Source organism: Camelus dromedarius, chromosome 10, assembly GCF_036321535.1.
Source record: "Camelus dromedarius isolate mCamDro1 chromosome 10, mCamDro1.pat, whole genome shotgun sequence".
NCBI lineage: Eukaryota > Metazoa > Chordata > Mammalia > Artiodactyla > Camelidae > Camelus > Camelus dromedarius.
The window spans coordinates 6,776,725-6,799,512 of NC_087445.1; the positions used below are offsets into that span (position 1 = coordinate 6,776,725).

Consider the following 22,788-nt stretch of genomic DNA (forward strand, 5'->3'; position numbering starts at 1 on the left):
TAGAAATCCTGATTCTATATTTCCAATTACTACATTAGTTAAAAATTGGTGACCTAGTTCATTGCTAAGCTGAGACTCTAGGGTATTGGTGAAAAGAGCCTTATTTGAATGTCTCATCCTTGGAATACTGAATTCTATAATGCTTTCCAGAGGAGTAGGGATGGTTTTAGAATTTTGTAGATCTCTTTCTGACTGATCTAGTTTGTCTCATTTTGTACTTCCAGGAACAGAAGCTTTAATCTTTTTTGGTCCAAAAATAGTGATTAATATTTTAACATCTCATATTATAGAACTGGGAACAACTTTCATGCCACACAGGAATGTACATTTCTCCATTATTTTGGATGAATACAAATGTATTTTTGATCTAATAATGTGCACATTGCATTCCCTAGAGCCAAAATAATTTTTGAGTATTTGAGATAAAATTCATAGGCTTCCCTAGGGAAAAAAAAATCCATTGTGATCTTAAGATATGATCTATCTATTGTTAGAATACAAGTTTGGGAAAAAGGACAGTGTCTTGAACAGCTCTAAAATAATTAGTAAATTGATAACAAGGAAATATTGACATAATTATCATTCCAATATTACCAACATTAAAATGAACATAGCTGCCTAGTAGTTTATAATTAATTATAATTTATAAATCCCATCTACTTTCAAAAAGGCTTTAGGACCTTTTATGATTAAAAACATACATGCACAGCCCAGACATTTCCAGGGAAGGGAGAAGATGTCTGAGATGCTAGTTGGGAGCTGACATGCAGGTCCCACAGCCAGGTCTGTCCCCAGCCTTGAGACAGGTAGGAAACAGGGGCCTTCCAGCCCCAGGCAGGGGATACCCAGAGACACCGTGATCACAGGGGAAAAGGTGATCCTGGAAATGGTCCCAGCATCGCTCCAGGTCTGAGATGTTGCTAAAAATTTTAAAAGCCCCCCCCCTTTTTTTTGAGAAATATGTGTCTTTTATTTTAAACTCACATTTAAAAAAATTTTAATGTTCTTTTTTTTAAAGTACAGTCAGTTACAATGTGTCAATTTCTGGTGTACAATCATGTGTATACATACATATATTCAAAAAACTAATTTTTTAAAATGCCTTCTCCTATGTCATTGACTTTGGGTTTTGTTTTTTTTTAACTTGCCACAATGGTAGAAAAGTCTTTTGCTAAAATGATTTTGATGATTTTTGTTCTATCTTGTTCATGAGGGAAAAAAGTTTTTAATTACATGCATACACACACACACACACACACACAGCTGAGCAATTCAAAATTATACTGAAAAAATTTTTGATCAGAAACCAGCTAGAGAAAGAGCAGAAATGGAACTGAGGTCAAACTGAGTACCGCGGTCTAATACTAAATGTAAGTTGAAGTCACTGGCAGGGAAGTTAGATGGGAAACACCATGAAAACATGGTCCTTTTTGCCTTCTAAAAGAAGGGTTGGCAATTCTTCATTAAAGGCAAAATTAATACATTCCAAGCAAAATTTATCATAGGATTCTTCTAAATTACTGAGGAACAAAAAACTCACCAACCAGACAAAATTGCACAAGATTCTGGTGGGTGGGTATTTTCTTAATTTTAAAAATGTTAAATAAGTTACCATGAATAGAATTTCCACATTCTTCCTTCATCCTATCATCATTCCCTTGTGATGACTTTAATTCCTCCCCTGTAAGTTGAATGACGGTGTCTGAAGAATCGATAGAGGTGCTGAAGCTACCTTCAGGGTAGAAGAATGGTTTGAAAATAAGGAGATTCTTTGTGAATGCATTGCCTTCCTTCACTTTTTCATATAGAGCAGGGTTAGCAAATTTTTTCTGTAAAAGGCCAGAGAATAAACATGTCAGGCTTTGCAGGTCATACGTGTCTGTTGCAACTACTCAGCTGTGCTCTTATACAGTGAAAGTGAATGGGTCTGACTGTGTTCCAGTAAAACTTTATTTATGGCCAGTGAGTCTCTCTTGGGGTAGAGCCTAACACTCTTTCCTTTGGAACGCAGCTGGTTTTTAACTTAAGACGTTCTCACCATTCCTTTCCTTACGTGACATATAAAATGTATATCTATTTTTCTCAAGTATGATGATATCTCTCTCCTTTGAAAAACATAAAGAGTAAGTCAAGGTTACTTTAAAGACTTTCCATGCATTTATCATGCTTCGATGTATCCCCTCCACATAAGCTGCAGCCTTGTCTTTTCGTTGTTTTAGATTGAAGATTCTCCATCTTTACGGCTGCACCATCACTTCTGACCTGTGCGAGATAAAAGAAGCGTATGAGAGAGTCAGAGTATTTCATGATGTGTTTGCCCTTACCTGCTAATGTTTTCAGGAAAGCAGAATTTCTAGCAGCAAAGACTTTGAAAATACACTTATTTTTAAATATGCCCAGAAATCTTCCTAGTTAAAGTAAGATATAAATTATTTTTTTAATTTAGATGGAGAAGGATTATCAAGGGGTAATTGCACATGAAATTTTGGCATCTCATACAAAAATAACGCATTTTTGTATGCCAAACCTCTCTGCCCCTCTACCCCTCTAAATAATGATAAAGTTAAAAAGTACAAACTTTTAAATATTTGTATTTTCCTTCTTGTTTGTATTATTTGTTTGTAATGCATTTAAACGTTTACCTGAGATTACTAATTGGTACACTGCCATCTACTTTTCTTCAGTCACTCAATGTAGATGAGAGAAGAATCAGTGGGATAACTCTGGAGGAATATTTTCTCTTTCTGTTTCTTTTATATATATTTTTATTGAAGTATAATCAGTTTACAAGGTGTCCGTTTCTGGTGTACAGCACCATGCTTCAGTCATACATGAACATACATATATTCGTTTTCATATTCTTTTTCACCATAAGTTACTACAAGATATTGAATATAGTTCCCTGTGCTAGACAGTATAAACTTGTTATTTATCTCTATTTTATATATAGTAGTTAGTATCTGCAAATCTTGAACTCCCGATTTATCCCTCCCCCTCCCCTTCCCCCGCTGGTAACCATAAGTTTATTTTCTATGTCTGAGTCTGTTTCTGTTTTGTAAATAAGTTTGTCTTTTTTTTTTTTAGATTCCACACTGGCGTGATCTCATATGGTATTTTTCTTTCTCTTTCTGGCTTGCTTCACTGAGAATGACAATCTCCAGGTTTATAACTCACAAATATTTAATTGTATACACAGTGGTTTTATATGTCCTACAGCAACGTCACGTGTGTTGATTTCTACAGGACCTGTGTCAGGGCAGTGCAGTGGCTTCTAGGTAGCCCATGTATTCCATAGGGGCCTTTCACAAACTGAAGACAATGCCACAGCCTTAGACTTGAGTCTCCGTGGAGACTGTTTCATGCCAAGGAAGTAGTTGTGCACTGCCTTTGGCTGGGTTACCCAGATACTCAGATGAGGATTCACATGGATGTGGAAGGTTAGGGGAGGTAGAACTGGGAAGGGAAGGAGGAGAAGCAACCGTGCAATACTGACATCTTGCAATGTCACCCAGCAGGTGACAGTCTCAGTCCCACTGCTGAAGACTGTGCAGATCAACCCAGGAGAAATGGACCCATACACGCTTCTGCACACAAAGACTTGTACAAGAATAGTTCTAGCAGCTTTATTCACAGTAGCCAAAGCCTGGAAATACCCCAAATGCCAATCAACAAAGTAATGGAGAAACACACCATGGTACATATGTATAATATAATCCTACTCATTAACCAGAAAGAAATTACCAAAACATGCAACAATATGAATGCATGTAAAAATTATTATGCTGAGCAAAAGAAGCCAGACATGTTGTATACAGCATGTACTCATGTTGGAGTACATGCTGTATAACTCTGACACAATTAAGCACATTAAATCTAACCCCTTGGGTCCTAGCCGTAGGGCCCTCTCACAGCATGGCAGCTACTTCAAGACCAGCAGGAGAATCTCACTCCAGGCTGCTCAGACAGGGTCATATATAATACAGAGTAATCACAGGTGACTGTCCCATCCTCTTCACAGACCTGGTCGCTCTGAAAAGGAGGGGATCATACAGAGCACGAACACCAAGGAGTGGGAACATGGGGGGCCATTACCCAATTCTGCTTACCACGGTTGGCTTTGTTTTACTGTCCCAAAGTTGAACTGAAATGGATATATTTTTACTAGACTCAGTTTTTCTATTTCCTGCATATGTAATATGAAATGCAAACTTTTGTCTCGACTGAGAGGTGCGAGATTATGAGACACACGGTTTCCTGATGTGCGGAAATAACATATGAGCTTTGCTTGGTTATCACTGAACGGGATCAGAAGTTTGAAAGTCAGCACTTCTCCCTCAGCTCTAGTACCGAATGCCCACTCTGCTCTAACTTGTGAAGCGGTGTTTGATACTGTTTGGAGCAATATAGAGACACTTAATTTTTTACAATGAAAGATTTACCGAAGTCTGACTGCCAGCACATACACACATATAATAATGCTATATATTGATCACAGAAACAATATGCAGTCAAAGAGGAAGTTCAACTGGGCCCATAAGGCTTTATTTTCTGAAAAAAAAAAAAAAAAAAAAAAAAAGATCTGACGTTAATATGATAAAATGTTCAGATCTGAACTTTCTGGGTTCATGGATGTTACATTATTCTTTTCCTTTCTTCATATTTACATAAAGAGTAAGTAAATGACTATGATATAAATTTGCTGACACATTCTTCTCTGTGAAATTTTCAAAATTTTCTTATAACTGTCTTAGGAATAGAAAGCCTGAGTAGATACTCATGAGAAAACTAACACACAAGCTCTTGCAGGGCTATGTTGGTTTGAGAGAGTTCCTGAACCAACTAATTGGTCCCTCAGCAGTATGCCATTACTTGGATATCGAGTTCCATCTTAACAGGCTTATTAGGTCTTTCTGGGCGTAGTGTAACTTCAGTGTTAAGTCCAGCTCTGAGAAAGGCTCTTGCAACTGCAGGGAATCCTACAGGGTAGATTACAACAGGCTTCCATTAAAAGCTGCTACCCATTCACTCAGTGAAAAGGAGGTTAAGGGGTGGTGCTCATTCCCTGTTATAGGTAGTTGGGTCAACTTATGATCTAGTGGCAAAGGTTAATTTCTCATGACTCGTCAACCTAGTCATTGTCTAGCAGGTAATTTCCCAAAGTATATTCTCAAGAGCGCTAACTCTGCGGAAAGCCCACAGAAACTGAAACAAAAACAAAACCTAACAGTAAGTTTCCATGGTCGAATACATTTAGGAAACATTAGATTAAACAAGTATAAACAGCTTTCTTTATCTCATCCAAGAAGCTTTATAGTAGGATTCTTTTCCCAATTTATTTGTAATTTAGAAATGTATTTGATCACAATAGGATCTTTTCACTCGTTTAAGAAACATTCTCTAACAAGATTATCTCTGATTTTTAAAATCCTTGGACAGCTACAAAGCAAACTGATCTTTCTGAAAAGTCATACAGGAGAGCTCGCCTTACCTACCAATTCACTGGCTCTCAAAGGCTGCTCTGTTATCTCCAATTCCTCGCTAGCTGTTCCTGGATGCTAAAACAGAAATGAAATGCCTCCTAGTTATTTCTTCTCCTCTCTTTCCTCTAATTCTTCAAAAAATTAGAGACAGATTATATAACCTTGGTCTTCCCTTAAGTGTATTTCTGGGGATACTTAAAAGCATTCCTTAGTACCTTGTGAGGTTTAAAGTATAAACACTTAAAAATACGAAAGGCAACCCTAGATTCCTTTAGGAGCCCTCCTAGATCCCCTAGGAGCCCTTTAGGAATCTTTTTATAAGCTAAAGAGTCCTTTCAAAATGTGAGTGATTCCTCAGTAGAACAGACAAGAAAGTTCAGAAATAAACCAAAAATTTACAGGAATTTAGTATATGCTAAAGGTTGTATCTAAATACATGGAAAAGAGATGCTGAATAAACGGTGTTGAGACAACTAGGTAGAAATTCAGGAAAAAAAAGTAAAGTGGAATCTACAATTCACACCTGACCCAAAATAAATTCCAGATGAATCAGAGTTTTAAAATGAAAAATAAAACCATGAAAAAGACTAAAACAAGAAAAGAAAGAAGGCCTTCCTGTGGCCTGAGCTGACAATACATGCTAGGCAATGTCCTTGTAAACGACAGGGCACAATGAAACTGAAAACTTTGGTAGGAAAAGCAGGATCCAGCTCTTCCCCTGAGGCTGGGAAGTGGTTTGGTTAGGCAGAAGAGGAAAAAGCCAAAGGATGTTTGATATTTACATTTTGCCATGACAATAAGGAGCTATTAAATTAATCATGTAATCAAGTATGGCGTATTTCTGGGACAGCAGGAGCCCTAATGGAGACTAAATGGAGATTTTGGGATATATAAGGTAAGGCCAGATTGCAGAGGATTTTGGATGCCCAGACAAAGAGTTTACCGTTGATTCTTTTTTAACTGGGGCACTTCTGGGGGTTGATGAGCTGGGATACAGGCTTTCTCAACCTCAGGACTATTGACATTGTGGACCAGATAATTTTCTGTTATGGGTCGCTGAGCCTGTGTATCGTAAGATGTTTAACCTCGTCCCTGGCCTCTACCTACTAGCATTTCCCACTTTGCAGATTGCGACAACAAAAAATGTCTCCAGGTATTGCCAAATGTCTCCTGGGGAACAAAATTGTCCCTGGTTGAGAAACACAGCTCCAGAATGGCAGAGTAATTGGTGTTTAAGAAGGACCATCCGGCTGTGGTTGTGTAGAATGAACAGGAGGTTGGCAGGACAGGAGCCTGAGTGACTGTATTAGAGGCTAGATATGATAAACTGTTATAGGAAGGGCTTCCAATAAAGTACATCTCCCTGTATCCATGACCCTATCTAATCCCCTCCCATGTTGACTTAGGGCTTGGCCATGTGACCTGCTTTGATCAATGGAATATCAATAAACATGACACAAGCTGAGGCTCGAAAAACATTTGTGCACTGGGACTTACCCTCATGGAACACTGCCACCATGTGATAAAGCCAATGCTAGCCAAAGTCACATGTCCAGCCAACAGCCAGGACCGACTTCCAGATGGAGGATTGAGGCACTCATAAAGCCACCATGACTACAGGATCCCAGGCATGCCAGCTGAAAAATTACCTACCTGAGCCCTGCCCACGTTGATGGCAATGAAATTACGAACAAATAAAACGGTTGCTGTTTTAAATCACTAGGTGTTTGTTGTGTTGTTATGCAGTAATAGATAATTGTTATAGGAGGTCTGGAGGTGATTACTATCAGTGGAGATGAGAAGATGTGTTCACATCTGGAATAATCCATGTTTCTTGCAGACTCTTCAGGGAAGGGGCTTATGGAAAGGACAAAGCAGGACAAAGAATTTGAGAATTTAGAATTGAATACAATGGTCAGAGTGAGTTAAGGAAGGAAGTGGCATGAGCTGTCTTCAAGAAAGCACTTCTGCCTAAGCAGTTAAAAGTATTCATTCATCCATTTTGAAAAATACAGGTATTTATTAATTACTTACAGAATAATGATAATATTTCAAAGATTCAGTTTAATAAGTATATTTGTAAAGCTTTGAAGGCATTACTAAGCTAGCTACTTTTTCTTTATGTGGAAAAATCAATCTTTAGAAAGAGGGAAGCATATAAAATCAGTAACAATTTATATTGCACTAAAAATAAAATTCACTTCAGTGTATTAGCTGTTGACTTGTATAAAACTATATTCACTTAGCAATCAGATTGCAAGGCCAGGGCTTCTAGCAGAACACCTTGCTGGTAATTTATCAGTTACATTTACAGATGCCAATTATCAGTAGTATTTACAGTTTGACAGATGCTGTGTTGACCTTATTTACTGTACTATTCAAGAAGAAACAGTTCCTCAGATGTTCAGCACTTAGCTTTCTGTTTAAGAACATCAGTTTGAGGAAATGTGTCAAATTCTCTATTTTTATCATATTAAAAACTATCAAAGTAAGAATGAATAAAAAGAATCCAGAATGAGAATAAGTGGAATACAGAGTCATAACTAAAACAAATGGAAATAAAAGAAAGTCTAAAAAGTTGAGGAAACTGATGTGAAAAAAGTAAAAATAACCCTAACGCATTCACAGGCTATGAGAATCATCAAAGGGAACATATACATAAGTCATATGACAGTGAGGGTCTCTTGGAAATAAGACAAGATTTTTTAAAGGGTGAAGATGGATGAATTTTAAATATCTTATACCCATGAAGCAGCCAGTATTAAAGCAACAATAGTATTGTTGAAATAAGTGTTTAAGATTTAAGGGTAATACACATCTGCGTATATAATTTCCATTAAGATTTGTTTTAAGGAAAAAAAGCTACCTCAGTCCTTGGTTAAATATTGCTGCCTGCCAAGGATTTTGGTTATTAATTTTCTCTCAGGTTGAGGAGACAAGGACTGAGAAAAATTGTTTGGACTTGAGGATCTATCTGGAAGATCCGATTCCTAATTTGCATCTAGTTGGACCTTAATGCTGGATGTACATGCATTAAAGAAAGCATCGGAGAATGGGGTCTTCTGGTAAATCTGGTAAATCTTGTACTTTGGTTTGTGAGAAAACTTGTATATACAAAAGTTTACCAATTTTACGGAATCCAAAAAGAATAAAATACACATACGTTAACCAATGTGGAATCCGACGCCTACCTTCCTTTCCCCTTTCTTTCCAGTTAGCTCCCCACGCTCACACCAACTCTTGATTTACCCGAGCAACTACTGTTGACACCGAAGGGCCTGGCAACGCTAGTCTCACCCCCAGTTCCCACCGGGTCCCCCAACTCCAAGAGCCACAAACCCAGGTTCCAAAGCCCTGCGGGGAAAGCCCAGCGTGGCTCGCAGAGGCGTGGGAGCCAGGGCGCGGCGCTCCTCCTCCCCGACTGGGCGGAGCCGCGTGCGCCCGGCAGGTGCGTGCAGCCGCGCCGGGCGCTCAGTCGCGGCGGGCGCTGCTGCGCGGTACGCGGGGCCGTGGGTGCGCTCGCACCGCTCCAGAGGCCGTTCGGAGCGCGCCGTCCTGATCTACCCAGGCGCCTCGATCCTCCCGGACCTTCCTATCAGTGGCCTAACTTGCCCGACTTGCCCAACTCGCCGCAGCTCCGGGCGGCAGCACGTGGCCCCAGACTCCCTGCCGTCACCGCAGCCGGGACGGGCCGCGCGCCCCGGAGCCCTCGGAGTCGCCTCCGCGAGGCGGGATGGAGGCGGACGGGGACCTGGAGGAGCTGGCCCGGCTGCGCTCGGTCTTCACCGCCTGCGACGCGAACCGCTCGGGGCGCCTGGAGCGCGAGGAGTTCGGCGCGCTGTGCGCGGAGCTGCGCGTGCGGCCGGCCGACGCTGAAGCCGTGTTCCAGCGGCTCGACGCCGACCGCGACGGCGCCATCACCTTCCAGGAGTTCGCGCGCGGTTTCCGCGGGGCGCGCCACAGGGGACGGCGCCGGGGCCGGGGGTCGCGGGAGTCGGCGTCCGCCCGGGCCCGGGCGGGGTCGAACCCCGGGAACAGCGAGGAGGACGAGGGCGACGAGGACGCGGCGGCGGCGGCGCTGGCCTCCCCTGCGGACCCGGCGAGCCTTGGCCAGGCTTGGGAGGACTTCCAGGCGCGACTCGGGGACGAGGCCAAGTTCATCCCCAGGTGCGTGTGCGGTTTGGAGGGCGGGAGGTGGTGATGGTGTTTCCTGTCCTCCCTGGGGCTCTGCCATCTCTCCCTCTTACGCTGACGTGTGCGCAGACCCACTGGACCCTACTCTTTCTGAGTTGCTTTCTCCACTCGCCGACTCACTTTAACTTTTCCGAGATGAGAACCCTAGAGTTAAGAAAAGGATACGCGTTCGGAGTCAGAGTTTGGGGGGAAAGTTTTACTTGCTCATAGCTAAGCCCTGCAAAGAGCACTTTCTAGTTACACAGGCCAGAGTGAAATCCTCAGCGGCTGTGGATTCCTCCAAGACACCGGTTTAGGAGCGCTCCCGACTCCTCAAAGATTTGATTACGTCACCTCCTACTCCAGGCCTCCGGGTTGCAGGGAGCGGCAGCCCTGAGCGTGACTCGGGCCGTTAGCCAATTTGGCATTCTCTGTAGTAGTTTTTGTATTTGTCATTTTCCTGCTACACCGTAGAAAACAAGACATTGTTGTGCATTTATATTGCTGCGCATAAATGTTCATTGATGCCTACTATGTGCTAGGCATTTTACAAGTTCATTAGTTTAATTTCCACAATAACCTTGGGAAGATGGACTTTCTTATCTCTGACTGATGGAGAAATTTAGACCTAAAGACGTTAGGGGACTTGACGAGTTAGTAAAAGAGCAACATTTGATCCCAGATGTTGTGATCTGAAAAACTCATTTTTTATACACAGAATGAAATAATTAAATCATACAATAAATTCTCTACTCCTGTGGCTCCAACAGAAATAACAACATCAAGTTACTTAACTCTAAGGTAAAAGGAGGATGCCTGCAGGTTCGGGGCATTGAGGGAAAAATGCTCAGGTTTAATTGAGGTTAATTTACATCTCTCTCTGCCGGTACTCATGGTATGTCTTGAGCTGTTTTCACTGCTTCCTCAGGTGCCACAAACATGTTAAAAATATAAAATGCTTTTTTGCTCTCTGGAGTTTCTTTGAAATTTTATGAATCTCTAGCTGTCATTATTTGGAAGATCTGGAAGGCATCATTTTGGTTGGCAGTTCACACATCTAAGACGTAAGACAGAAAAGGAAATAGCCCTGGAAGGCAGCAGTCGCTGGGCTCACCCATTCACAGCTTAGACCTGCAGGGCTGGGAGTCCTCACTTCCTTCTCCGCCCAACTTCTCCCTCCGGTTTGGGAAGTTCAGGGAATACTGGGCATAGAAAGTGACTCATCGCAATATAAGAGGGACTGTGTAGAGAAAGTGGGTGTGATACCCGTCTTTTCTGTTATTTACGAATGAGTGAAAATGCAGTGTCTCCACTGAGGAAGTAGAAAAATGTAAACTTTGCTATAAGCCATGTACTTTGAATCATCTTTCATCTGCAGCTTGGTTTGGATCCAGGTAATTAAAAAAGGTAACAATATTAGGGATAAGGATAGGTGAGCCCACACCATATTTTACACACATACACACACACACTTAGAGTTGTCAAGTCTCAGCGGCAAATATCTGACACTTCCTTTAAAAGATCAAAATGACTTTCTTTGGATCAGCATACAAACCAGAACTTAATATTATTGGTGACATTATTATTATCATGATGCCTCAACAACTTCTCAGATGTTATTAAATTTAATGGCACCAGTGTCACCTGGTAGACTTGTGTCCTAAGCCCCACCTCCCGTCTTCTGTGAGATTAACAAGTACAATATTTGCCTTCCTGTACTTGTTGAAGTGGAAAAGAACTAAACTGAGTTGCCCTGTCTGATTGTTCCCATGGCAGCCATGAACTATTTTGGTAAATTGGGTGGCTCCTATTCCACTTCCTCATACAGCTGTTCACCTTCCCTGCCTCCCATTCAAACGTGATAAAAATCTGTTGTTATTGACAATGCCATTGCCATTATTTCAGCCAAATTAATTCTGCAAACATTACTGAGTGCCTGCTTTGTGCCTGACACTGGCTAGGGTAGTATCCTAGGTCCCTGGAAGTGAAGAGGAGGAGATGTAGTTCATGCCCTCAAGAAGTTCACAGTGTGGGTAAAATGTTTCTCAAAACTTTCCTGGGAGAACGTGTAAAGGCAGGAGAGTTATTTGCAGGAAACCCCATATCTCATGGACTTAGCCTGACAGACTGCTGTAAGCAGGGACTTTCTGTGAAGTCTTGAGTTTTTAATCTTAAAAAATTACATATTTGTTCATTTTACTTGTAATATAGTGGGGCTTGTTTTAACATAAAATACTGTATTTTCTTCCAGGGGGAAATTCTCTCTCTGGGAAGGTGTGTCATTTCATCTGGTGGCTTGGTTTCCCACCTGGCACTCCATCTTCCCCCAGGTGGCCCCCTGTCCCATCCCTTTCCTGAGCATTCATGCCCAGCTTGGGGAAGTACCAGATATCAGATATAAAAATGTTTGGTTCCTGTAGAGGCAAAACATGGTAATGATTTCCCTTTCAAAGATCATTCACACTCTTAGATCAAAATATTAAGCATATTTGGATTAAAATCCCCAGTCATCAATAATTATGGTATCAGAGAGAAAGTAATATTGCATTTTGAAAGGGTAAAAGTAGTCTCTGGGATGTGTGTTAACACATTCTTAAGTTCCTTTTCTCTGAGAAAACTGAGGGACCCCTTTCCCTACAGGCTGGGGAGGGGCGGGTCCTGAGCAGCCATGTGACCTGTTAATCTGAGCTGGGCAGGTGTAATAGGTCCAGAGGGTCAGGACAGGCGGTCACCCCTCCCTAGTAAGCTGGAAGTAGGTCAGCCAGTGGGTGAAGCCAGAACGGGCAAGGCAGTGTAGTTATGGAAGAGAATTCTGGAAGGAGGATAGTATCCAGCCAGAAAAATCCATGAAGTGGGGAAAGAGTGCAGACTTGTAATAATGCAGCCTAACCGATTTCTCGTGCCAGGGGTGTTATCTTGGTGAAAGGGAAGTTTGTACCCAGTAGGTGCTCAATCATGTACTGAGTAAATATTTGCTGAATGAATCGAATAAGCTTGTGATTCCTTGCTTCATATACTGAGAATGCAGTTAGTTCGTGCTGCCTGCATTCTCTTCATTTCTTTTGCTGGTTCCCTCCCTGTACTTTCAAGTTCCTGGTGAGAGCTGGTGTGTTGAGAGACTAGCAAGGAGAGAAGATGCTGTGCACACTGAGCATCTGACCGAGACAGAGGGATGGCAGGAGTTCCTCTCTCTCCTCCAGTCAGTGCTGAAACTTTTCAGTGTTTTCTTAGTTCTGTTTGTAGCGATTTTAAGTGTCATTTGTGGACTGATTGACTTTGATAAATTAACTTAGAACCACACATTCTCACAAACAGAAACAGAAGGTTCAGCTGGCACCGGAACCACGATGGATTTGTGATGGGCACTGGTTTTGCCACAAAAGCCGGATCAGGAACATACCCTGGGTGGGTGTCTCTGGTGTAACAAGGGTAGTGCGATTGGTGACCTGCTAAACAGGACTAGGGAGGGATTTGTCCAGGCAGCAAAATCAGACCTGTGTGGTGAGCTGTTTCACATGGTTTGTATGAGCATGCACAGTGTTGAAGAAGCTTTTGTTGAATAATTTAGAAACAAGAAATTTAATTGAGGAGAACCAGGGCTACCCACGTGTGAGCTGCATACGGATTGTGAAAACAGGCTGCTGGATCACGTCCCTGTAACTGAAAGAGAGGAAAAGAGCACAAGTTGAACACCAATCCCACTTACGAGGACATTTTTAAAAACACGTAACTACAGCTAAGCAGAGGCATAATTTCAGCGCTGGTCAGGATTTCTTTTACATTTCCCTTGCTTGGGTTCCACTTCAGAGCTTTTTCCTCTGATCGTCCTCTTTTGTAATAACGTGGCTGCATTAGAAGCCCACTTCACATCCATGGTACGGTGCTTGGCAAGATGGACCCAAAGAGAGAGAAATACACACAGAGAGAGGGCTGGAGACACGGAGAAAGAGGGGGACGGGGTGAGAGGAGGCGGAAGACTGATAGACAGATGGAGAGACACTGACTGATTGATTAGGCAGTGCCTCAGTTTCCCCTCTGTTCCCACTCAATGAGTACATGGCCCTGAGCCAGCTTGAGATGTGAGAGTTAAATCAGCTCTTCTCAGTTTAATCTGAGCTCTTGAAAATGGGAGCAGCTGGGTGCTTTGGACTGTGTTTGTAGTGTTTGAAGATAAATGTATTTTTTTCACTCATATGGTCAGTAGTATCTGATGCTCATCCAAGGAGGTAAAGATCTGTTCTAGCCTTGAGGCACGATGGTGGGTGGGACCTCAGTCCTGGAAGGGGTTCAGAGGTGTTTTTGTGTGTGATGCTGACCTTTGGCACTGGCTTTGGGCCTATCCGTGTGCTAGCCACGGGCTTTCCAGAGGTTCTCTGCCTTTTCTGCCTTCAGAACTGGGGGCATCTATCTATCTATCAGTCTATCTGTCTATCTTTGTGTGTATCTTTATCTATCTCTGTATCTCTATCTTTGTCTCTCTATATCTATACAGAGATATTTACAAAACTGTATGTGGATGTAAACAGATATGACTGCTTTGTGGGTTCTCCTTGCCCGCTCAAGCAGATTATTGTAATAACTTTATGACAGCTCCTTCTTTAGTATCACTTATGTAAAGCGACCATTCAGCATTCATTTCCATTTTGTTTAGTAGACTTTAGGCCAGTTGTACTGCCCAGAAGGGATGTTATCCACACAGGTGAGAGGGGGCAGCTCATACCTCAGGGAACCAGAACTGGAAACCAGGGAAGAGTAAAGATTTGGGATGAAAAATGTAAATGGAGATAAATGTGAATACCCAGCTGACCGAAGTTGCTTTGTCCTTATCTGATGAATCTGTGTGTTAAGATGATGACTCATTTAAGAGAAGACCGGTTTTTCTTTCCTCGGCTCTCCTGAGCGATTGAGGTCAGATTCCTTCAGGAGACGATGGTGTTTGCAGATCTGAAGGCTGTTTGCTCTCTGAGTGGGCTGCGCTCTCGGAACACAACGTGGACTAATTTTCAGGGCATCTGACCCTGGAATGATGTGAAAAAGTCAGGATTTTTGGCTACTTTCTTTTTTTAATCACATTCCAGAAGATCACCCTTCAGTTCTTCAGAAAATCAAAAGAAAGAGTGATTAAACTTTCCTGCTGGTTGCTGGGGACTGAATGAAGTACAAAGCTGATAAGCAGGGGAGTGCATCTCAGGGAACTTCCTCCTTGTGGAAAATACACCCCAGGCATCATTGAATGAGACCAGGAACCTCTCCAAGGGTTTTAACTGTTGAAATGTTGAAATTGAAGTTGTCGACAACATTTTATTTTAAGGGGGAAATGTGTTCAAGAAAATTTGTAAGAAAATCTCTATGACTAAGTTTGCTTTAGTTTGATGTTTTTTCGTCCATCTCTGCATAAAACAGAGACACCAGAAAACCATTATTAGTTTATCTTTGGTTTGATGGTTAGATAGCAAGGAGCGTAGGTAAAAATCAATGATTCTTCAAGTTAAAAGTAAATTAAAATTTTTTCTATGGTATTTTTGTACAGTAACTAAACAAACTACATGTATACAAATAGTTTTAAAATATTTCAAAGATGCCATAGAAAAGAAATTCTCATTTGGTTATATGATTTTCAGAACAGACTCTTGTAACCTTTGAGAAAGACTTTAAAGAAGGCCTTAGCAGATTGTATACAATTTTTAAAGGATGTTTTCAGGTTTACAGAAAAATTGTGAACATAGTACAGAGAGTTCCCATATAACCTGCACCCACTTTCCTTCATTACTAACATCTTGCATTGGCGTGGTGCATTTTTCAAAATTAATTAAATGGTACTGATACAGTGTTAGTAACTGAAGTCCGTATTTTATTCAGATTTTCTCAGCTGTTCCCTAATATCCTTTTCTGACTCCATCATTCCACCCAGGACACCACACTGCACTTAGTCGTCATGTCTCCTTAGGCTCCTCTTGGCTGTGACAGTTAAATATCTCATGCAAGTTACACATTTATCACCATCTTTCTTGAGGAAAGGACAACATTTTATTAAGGATGCACCTTTGTTTTGTGAGATCATTGTTGCTAAAAGGGTTTATTGCAAAATATAAAGCATTACCATCCAGTAAAATAACCGGTTATACATTTAAGCCATACTAAAAATAGTTAAATCATAGTAGGGAGAACATTGTGGTTACTTTCTATTGCCCTGTGGCAGGACACTCAGACTTCTGTCTTCTGTACCTAATTCATGTACACCGTACCTGTAACTTCCTGATTTCCCATTGAGTGGGCCAGATGGCTGCCCAGCAGCACTGTCTGGCAGGTAGCGGCACAATGGGTTCTCCAGGTGGCCCGCAGGGCAGCCCTGTCCATCTTTCTCCATCACCATCTGGGACCCGTAGGGGTTGCCTGTCTCCATCTTCTCTTGTCCAAGCTTAATTTGTTTTATCAGTGACTATTCTGTTTCCTGCTCCTGAAAGGAAAGTCTTAGTTACACTGTGTCTGGAAAGAGCCAGGAAAGGAGAGATGGGTTTATCACTGGTTGTCTTCTGATTTAGCCGCACGCTAATGGCAAGTCTTTTCACTCCACGGATGTCTCACTCACTACTAGGTGAACGCCGGAGGTAAAAAGTGCAGATCCGCCAACTCACCCTGGCTTCTTTTAATGCAGCTGTTAGTAACTTTAAGGCATAGTTAGTGCACAGTTTAGTAACAGTTGCTAACTATTAATGCAACTTTTTGATTACAGAAAAGGGAAGATTATAGATAAATGCTAAAGTGGATAGGCTACAGGACAACAGGCTTAAACTGGATTTGTTCCTGGCAAAACTGGCAAGGTGACAGATGTCATCTAAAGGGAAATTTTTGCATAGAAACTGACATAGTGCCCTTTATTTTTCTCCCCAGCCCCTATCTTTCTTGCCAAATAGAAATTTTCAGTGCAAAATAACGATAATACACCTAGTTGCAGTAACGTTACTAGATTATGCCTATGTTTAACTCGACTCAAGGTAAGTTGATAGAAGAGAATACTGGAAGGGAGAATATGCGTTATAAGGCCAGTACTCAGCCGTGAAGAGGCACGTGTTCTCATATCCATGCCCACATGCGGAGCACACTGATGATGTGATGTCCATAAGTGAAAAAATTTGATACGGACCTAGGAGCAGGATGTGAGCGACGGCCTGTTTTCCTGGTTACAGAAGGGTTAGGTCTGCATTGCCCCAGCCCCTTTCCTGTGCTCAGGGCCTTATGCGAATAGACTGTAACAGGGATCAAAGTAAGGCCCACTTGGCCCTCTGCCTGTTTGTGTAAATAAAGTTTTATTGGCACACAACCAAACTCATTCATTGATTATGGTCTGTGGCTGCTTTCCTGCTATAATGGCAGAGTTAAGTGGCTGTAACAGAGATGGTAAACATTTTATATACCTGGTGCTTTACAGAAGAGGTTTACTGACCCCCAGACTACATAAGCTTTGCAGACTGACCTCAGGTGTGACCTGCTTCTCTTTTTCAGTTTCCTCTGTACTGGCCCCATAAGATGACATTTCTGTCCGTGGGGCTTCCACACCACATGCTGTCTTCCTTTCAGCCCTTTTCCAAAACACAGCACAGAAGCAGACAGGAGATAACCACCTACTTCCCTCCACCTCCTTTGGGTAGAGGAGTCAGGAGGAGTAACAAATTGTAACAGGGGCTGATAGTCACTGATGACGTACAGTGTGCCTGCACATCATATGTGCTTCAGGAGGGTTCATCCTCACGTTCCATGGTAGTTTCCAGTCCTTTAGTCACTTTATGACCAAGAAAACTGGAGCTCAGACGTTAAGTGTCAGGAAGCCTGGGTCATGAAGCCAGGATGTGGTGGGGAAGCATTTGAATTAGCCAGGCTGTTACATTTACCCTATGTGCTATTCCTTCATGACTTCAGAAGCCCTCAGCTGTTTCAAGTCCCTAAACCTTCAGCACATGCCTCTTGCTGGCTCTGTCTTCCTCCCTTCGTTGGCAAATTTCCAGAAACTAAATTTCAGTGATTCTAAATAGGAAGCAATTTGCAACTTGAAGTGTTTCTAGGCTTTGAATAAACCTAGTTAACACACTTGTCTTCCAGGAAATTTCCATTTTACAGCCTTTCGGGGAATGTTACCCAAATAAGTACTGAGGCAAATAAACTATTTTGTGGGCAGACGTGAATCCAGAAGGAAGTTGACTGCAGGGGCTGTTTTCGGGCTGGGGCCCTGGGTGAGGCACTGGTGGGTGAATACCTGGACTAGATCATCCTCTGACTCAGCAGCCACAAAACAGAGCTGAGAAAAGCCAGGCCACTAGACCAGTTGTCTTTCCCAGTCTGTGGGGTGGCGGAACCAGGTTGAATAGACCATTGTTTGTTTTCTCTAGAAGGGAGAGCCAGGTCACTATTCCATGTAACTGAGTTAATGAAGAGCCAAACCTATTGTGAGAACACAGACCAGAATCACTTCCAGTTAGGCGGCCGGTGCACAGCTGTTCGTGGGCAGAGGCACATCCTGTCTGTGCAGCAAGACTTGAACTTCAGAAAGAGAACCAATGCTGCCCCGTTCCAGCCGCGTGGCTAGATTTGGCCATTGGAATTTATCTTCCAGTTAGTTGGGGTTTATTTTGGAAGTATGTGTACTATGTAATAAAAGCACATTTTGAAATTATTCGTTTTTACTTAACTCGTACGGGGGAAAGAGGCTAAGCCTTTCCCCTCAACTGGCTAAATGACAGGATGGTTTTTTCACGGCATCAAGCAAGATTACACTGTATAGCACAGGGAAATATACACAAAATGTTATGATAACTCAGAGAGAAAAAAATGTGACAATGAGTGTGTATATGTCCATGAATGACTGAAAAATTGTGCTGAACACTGGAATTTGACACAACATTGTAAAATGATTATAAATCAATAAAAATGTTAAAAAAAAAAAAAGATCAGCTGGTGTCACCTTAGAGAGAATACACTCATTATTCTTACTCCTATAGAAAAATAAACTATCAGATTTTTAAAAAGACTTTATTTTTTAGAGCAGTTTCAAGTTCATAGCAAAATGAGGAGGCATGTACAGAGACTACCCATATACCCTCTTCCCCTGCACATGCACAGCCTCCCCCGTCACCAACAACCCTCGCCAGACGGTACATTTGTTACAACTGATGACTCTACTTTTATACATCATTATCACCCAAATTCCTTATTTCACTTTAGCGTTTGCTCCTGTTGATGTACGTTCTACGGGTTTGGACACATGTATAATGACATGTATCCATCATTATAATGCCATACAAAGTATTTTCACTGCCTTAAAAATCCTCTGTGCTCCGACTACTCATCCAGCCACTGGCAACCACTGATATTTTTACTGTCTCCAAGTGTTGCCTTTTCCAGAATGTCATATAGTTGGAATCATAAAGTATGTAGTCTTTTCAGATTGGCTTCTTTCACTTAGTAACATGCATTTGAAGTTCCTCTGTGTCTTTGCATGGCTTGATAGCTCATTTCTTTTTAGTGCTGAATAATACTCCATTGTCAGGATGCACCGCAGTTTATTATAATCTGTTCACCTAAGGGACATATTGGTTGCTTCCAGGTTTTGGCAATAATGAATAAATCTGCTATAAACATCCGTGGGGGCATGTATTTTCATCTCCTTTGGGTAAATGACAGGGAGCACAATTGCTGGATCATATGGTAAAAGAATGCTTTGTTTCGTTGAAATTTGCCAAACTGCCTTCAAAATGGCTGCACCATTTTGCTTTCCCAGTAGAAATGAATGAGCGTTTCTGTTGCTCCACATCCTTATTAGCATTTAGTGTTGTCAGTGTCCTGGATTTTAGCCATTGTAATAGGTGTGTAGTGATAGTTCGTTGTTGTTTTAATTAGTATTTCCCTGATGAGATATTGTGTAGAGTACCTTTTTTATGCTTATTTGCCATCTGTATGTCTTCTTTGACAAGGTGTTGGTTAAGGTCTTTGACCAGTTTTTTAATTAGGTTATTTTTCTTGTTGAGTTTTAAGAGTTCTTTGTACATTTTGGATAGTAGTTCTTTATCAGATGGTGTCTTCTGCGCATATTTTCTCCTGGTCTGTGGCTTGTCTTATTCTCTTGATGTTGTCTTTGCAGAGCAGTGCTTAACTTTAGCGAAGTTCAGGTTATCGGTTATTTCTTCCACAGATCGTGCCTTCGGTGTTGTATCTGTGATGGCATCACCATATTCACAGTCATCCAGGTTTTCTCCTAGGGTTATCTGCTAGGAATATGATAGCTTTGCATTGTATGTTTAGGTCTGTGATCCATTTCCAGTTAGTTTTTATGAAGGGTGTACGATCTATGTCTGGGTTTGTTATTTTACATGTGGATGTCCAGTTGCACAAACACCATTTGTTGAAAAGACTATCTTTGCTTCACTGTGTTGTCTTTTCTCCTTTGTGAAAGATCAGCTGACTCTATTTATGTGGGTCTCTTTCTGGGCTCTCTGTTCTGTTCCACTGATCTGTTTGTCTGTATGATCAGATTTTAGTTATCTGTAATTTTACACATTCTATAATAAAGTAGAAGCTAGGGAAGACTCCTGAAGTCCCACATTTCTAGATTCAGTTATACTAGACTTAGATTTACCTTTTCTGTAAACTTGTTTCAGAATTCTGTTTAATTCTCTACATCAACCAAAACTTTGTGAAGATGAGGTCATCGCTTTCTTCAAACCTTCCAGGGTCTTACCACCTTCTCAGAATAACTGCCCCCTCCCTTGTCTTTATGGTGCTTCCAGGCCCTGTGCGGTCATCCGCCTCCCGCTGACTTCTCCCCCGTCTGCTGCTGTGGCCCCCTCTCCCACCCTGAGCTCTCCCGCCTCACCAGCTTCTTCCACTTACAGGAACTGCTGCTGACCCCTCACCTGCCCCCAGTCCTGTCAGCTTGTGGTTGTTGGTTCCTGGGACAGGCTACTCCCACCCCACTTCTGCCCATTGACATCTACTCATCTTTCAGGTCATCATCCCCCAAGGCTTGGTCATGTCCACCTGCTCTGTGCTGTCAGAGCATCTTGTACTTAATCTTCATGGTGAGCCTAATGAGGGGAAGAACTCAGTCTGTTTCTTAGCATTTTTCTCTCCAGGATCTAACATGGTACCCTTTGGATTGCGTGGATATTTAATTGCCCATGCTCAGGTGTTAGGGTCATAGTGTCAGTTTCCTAACAGCCATCCCTAGCGTAGAATGATGTAGACATTGGCACTGAATACTGTTTGCTTTTGTCCACAGAAAACCATTTAGGGTTTTAGATCTATATAACCTACAGTTTGAATAAATAGGTTAGCTCTCTTATTTCAGTGTTTCAAGTAGCAAGGCTTGGAATCAGAAGGGCCAATTTTCCTACCAACCCTATTGGGTCACCGTGTTCCTTATCCTGGAGTGGTGTTGCCTGCACTTGACTATTTCTCAGGGGTGTCCTGAGACCAGAGGTGTCCAGGCATTCTAAATACTGGCCTTACTGGCCTTACATTACAAATACACAAACATAGATAGATATGTGCTCTCTAATAAAATGTTAATCCTATGGAAATGTGTGGCCTTTAAAATTTTTTACCTATCTTAACTATACCTGATTTTTTTTCCTCCTAAATTCATGTAATTTCCCTCTTGGCTTCAATGGGAATATATGAAATTTACAATGCTTATTATTTCATTTTACAATTTTAAGTTGTGAATTTTTCATCAGCAGTTTATTACTGTCTTTAGTACAGATCGTCTTGTAATTTACTGAACAAGAAGATGAAAAGGTTCAGATTTTAAACATCTAAAACTGGTTTTTAGTCCAGGGTGCATTTTTCTCTGATTGTATTTCTTTCAGTCTCTTTCCTTCAGACATAAATTAGATTATTTTTAATGTTCGTGGCTCTTTCCGCACAGAAGCAGAGGCTGTTTTTTGTCTTAGCTGACTAACACGTGTGACCTGACCCTTAATCTTTACCTCGTATTTGTCTGGTACACCTGTAAACAGGGCTACATGGTATTTGTGAATCCAAGCATACCTGCCTTCAATGAGGCCCTGAACTTAATGAATTAAACGTGCTCAGAGCCCTGTCACTACCAGGCACCCTTCTCAGCACCCAGAGGAGCCACCCAGGGTCAGGCCCAGGAGAAAACAGAGCTGTGTGAGCAGCATTGTGCGGTCTGCTTGTTTAACCTTTGACGTCAGGAGTGAGGACACTGGGGGAGGCCGGTGGCTCCTGCAGTCTCAGGAGCAGAACAATAGACTGTCTTGGCACCAAGTGATGGCATCCAGTAGGTTGAGCTGAAGAATCTGTAGGTGTTTAGCTGCCTGTACAGGGCACAGCATTTAAATGTTACATAGAGGGGCCGGGTATTATCTTTTGTTAGGATAAAGTATTTTGTTTGTTTGTTTGTTTTTGCATCAGGTGTGAAAATCACCAAGTGCATTGCATTGCAGACTTTCAGCATAATCCAGATAGTTCTCTCGTTTCACAGATACAGACCAAATGAAGCAAGCAGGCAAAAGGAGGGGGAGGTGAGAGTGTGCCTCACTGTGTCCAGCAGTGCTTTGCCCAAATAGCTTAGGTAAATAAGAATTTATAAGAGTATCTCATTATAATCTTAGTCATGCTTTCATTCTTTAAAGGAGTCCCTTTGTGATGTGGGCAGTCCTTGTAACAATAATATCTATTCTCCTCTGAAATAATTTTGAAAAAAATCTTGGGATCCCTGAAAAGCAGGCTGGCGCTTACTTTTGGCATGAAGAGCTAGCTCCTCCCTGGAGCGGTAGACTCTGGAGCCCGATGGGCTGAGCTGGAATCCTGGCTCCGATACCAGGATGATACTCACCTCTTTCTACCTCAGTTTCCTCTGTGGTAAATGGGATCCAGTGATAACTTCTTCATAGGGTTGTGAGGGTTAAGTAAATAGCACATGTAAATGCTGACGTCACTTCAGGGACTGCATATATAAGGTGCTTGATAAATGTCTGCTTCAGTACATGAATGCTTCAGAATAGTCTTTTGTTCCCTTGAAGGGAAGTGGATGGTGGCAGTAAACACTTACCCTGGTCATAGAAGTTTTATTACTTAGTTAATATGAAGCTATCAAGGAAGGAGGCAAGAAAGTAATTTA

General features: G+C 41.8%; 1 protein-coding gene across 2 annotated transcripts in view; it reads left to right on the plus strand.

Annotated features, from left to right (window-relative positions):
* The first annotated feature begins 8,971 nt into the window (after window positions 1-8,971).
* Window positions 8,972-22,788, plus strand: part of RASEF (RAS and EF-hand domain containing) — a 57,037-nt gene continuing 43,220 nt past the window's right edge. For both annotated transcript variants that reach the window (XM_010975862.3, XM_031447339.2), the window contains exon 1: window positions 8,972-9,647. In XM_010975862.3, coding sequence (XP_010974164.2) covers window positions 9,214-9,647 — 434 coding nt within the window. In that variant the 5' untranslated portion in view covers window positions 8,972-9,213. The remainder of the gene's footprint in view (window positions 9,648-22,788) is intronic.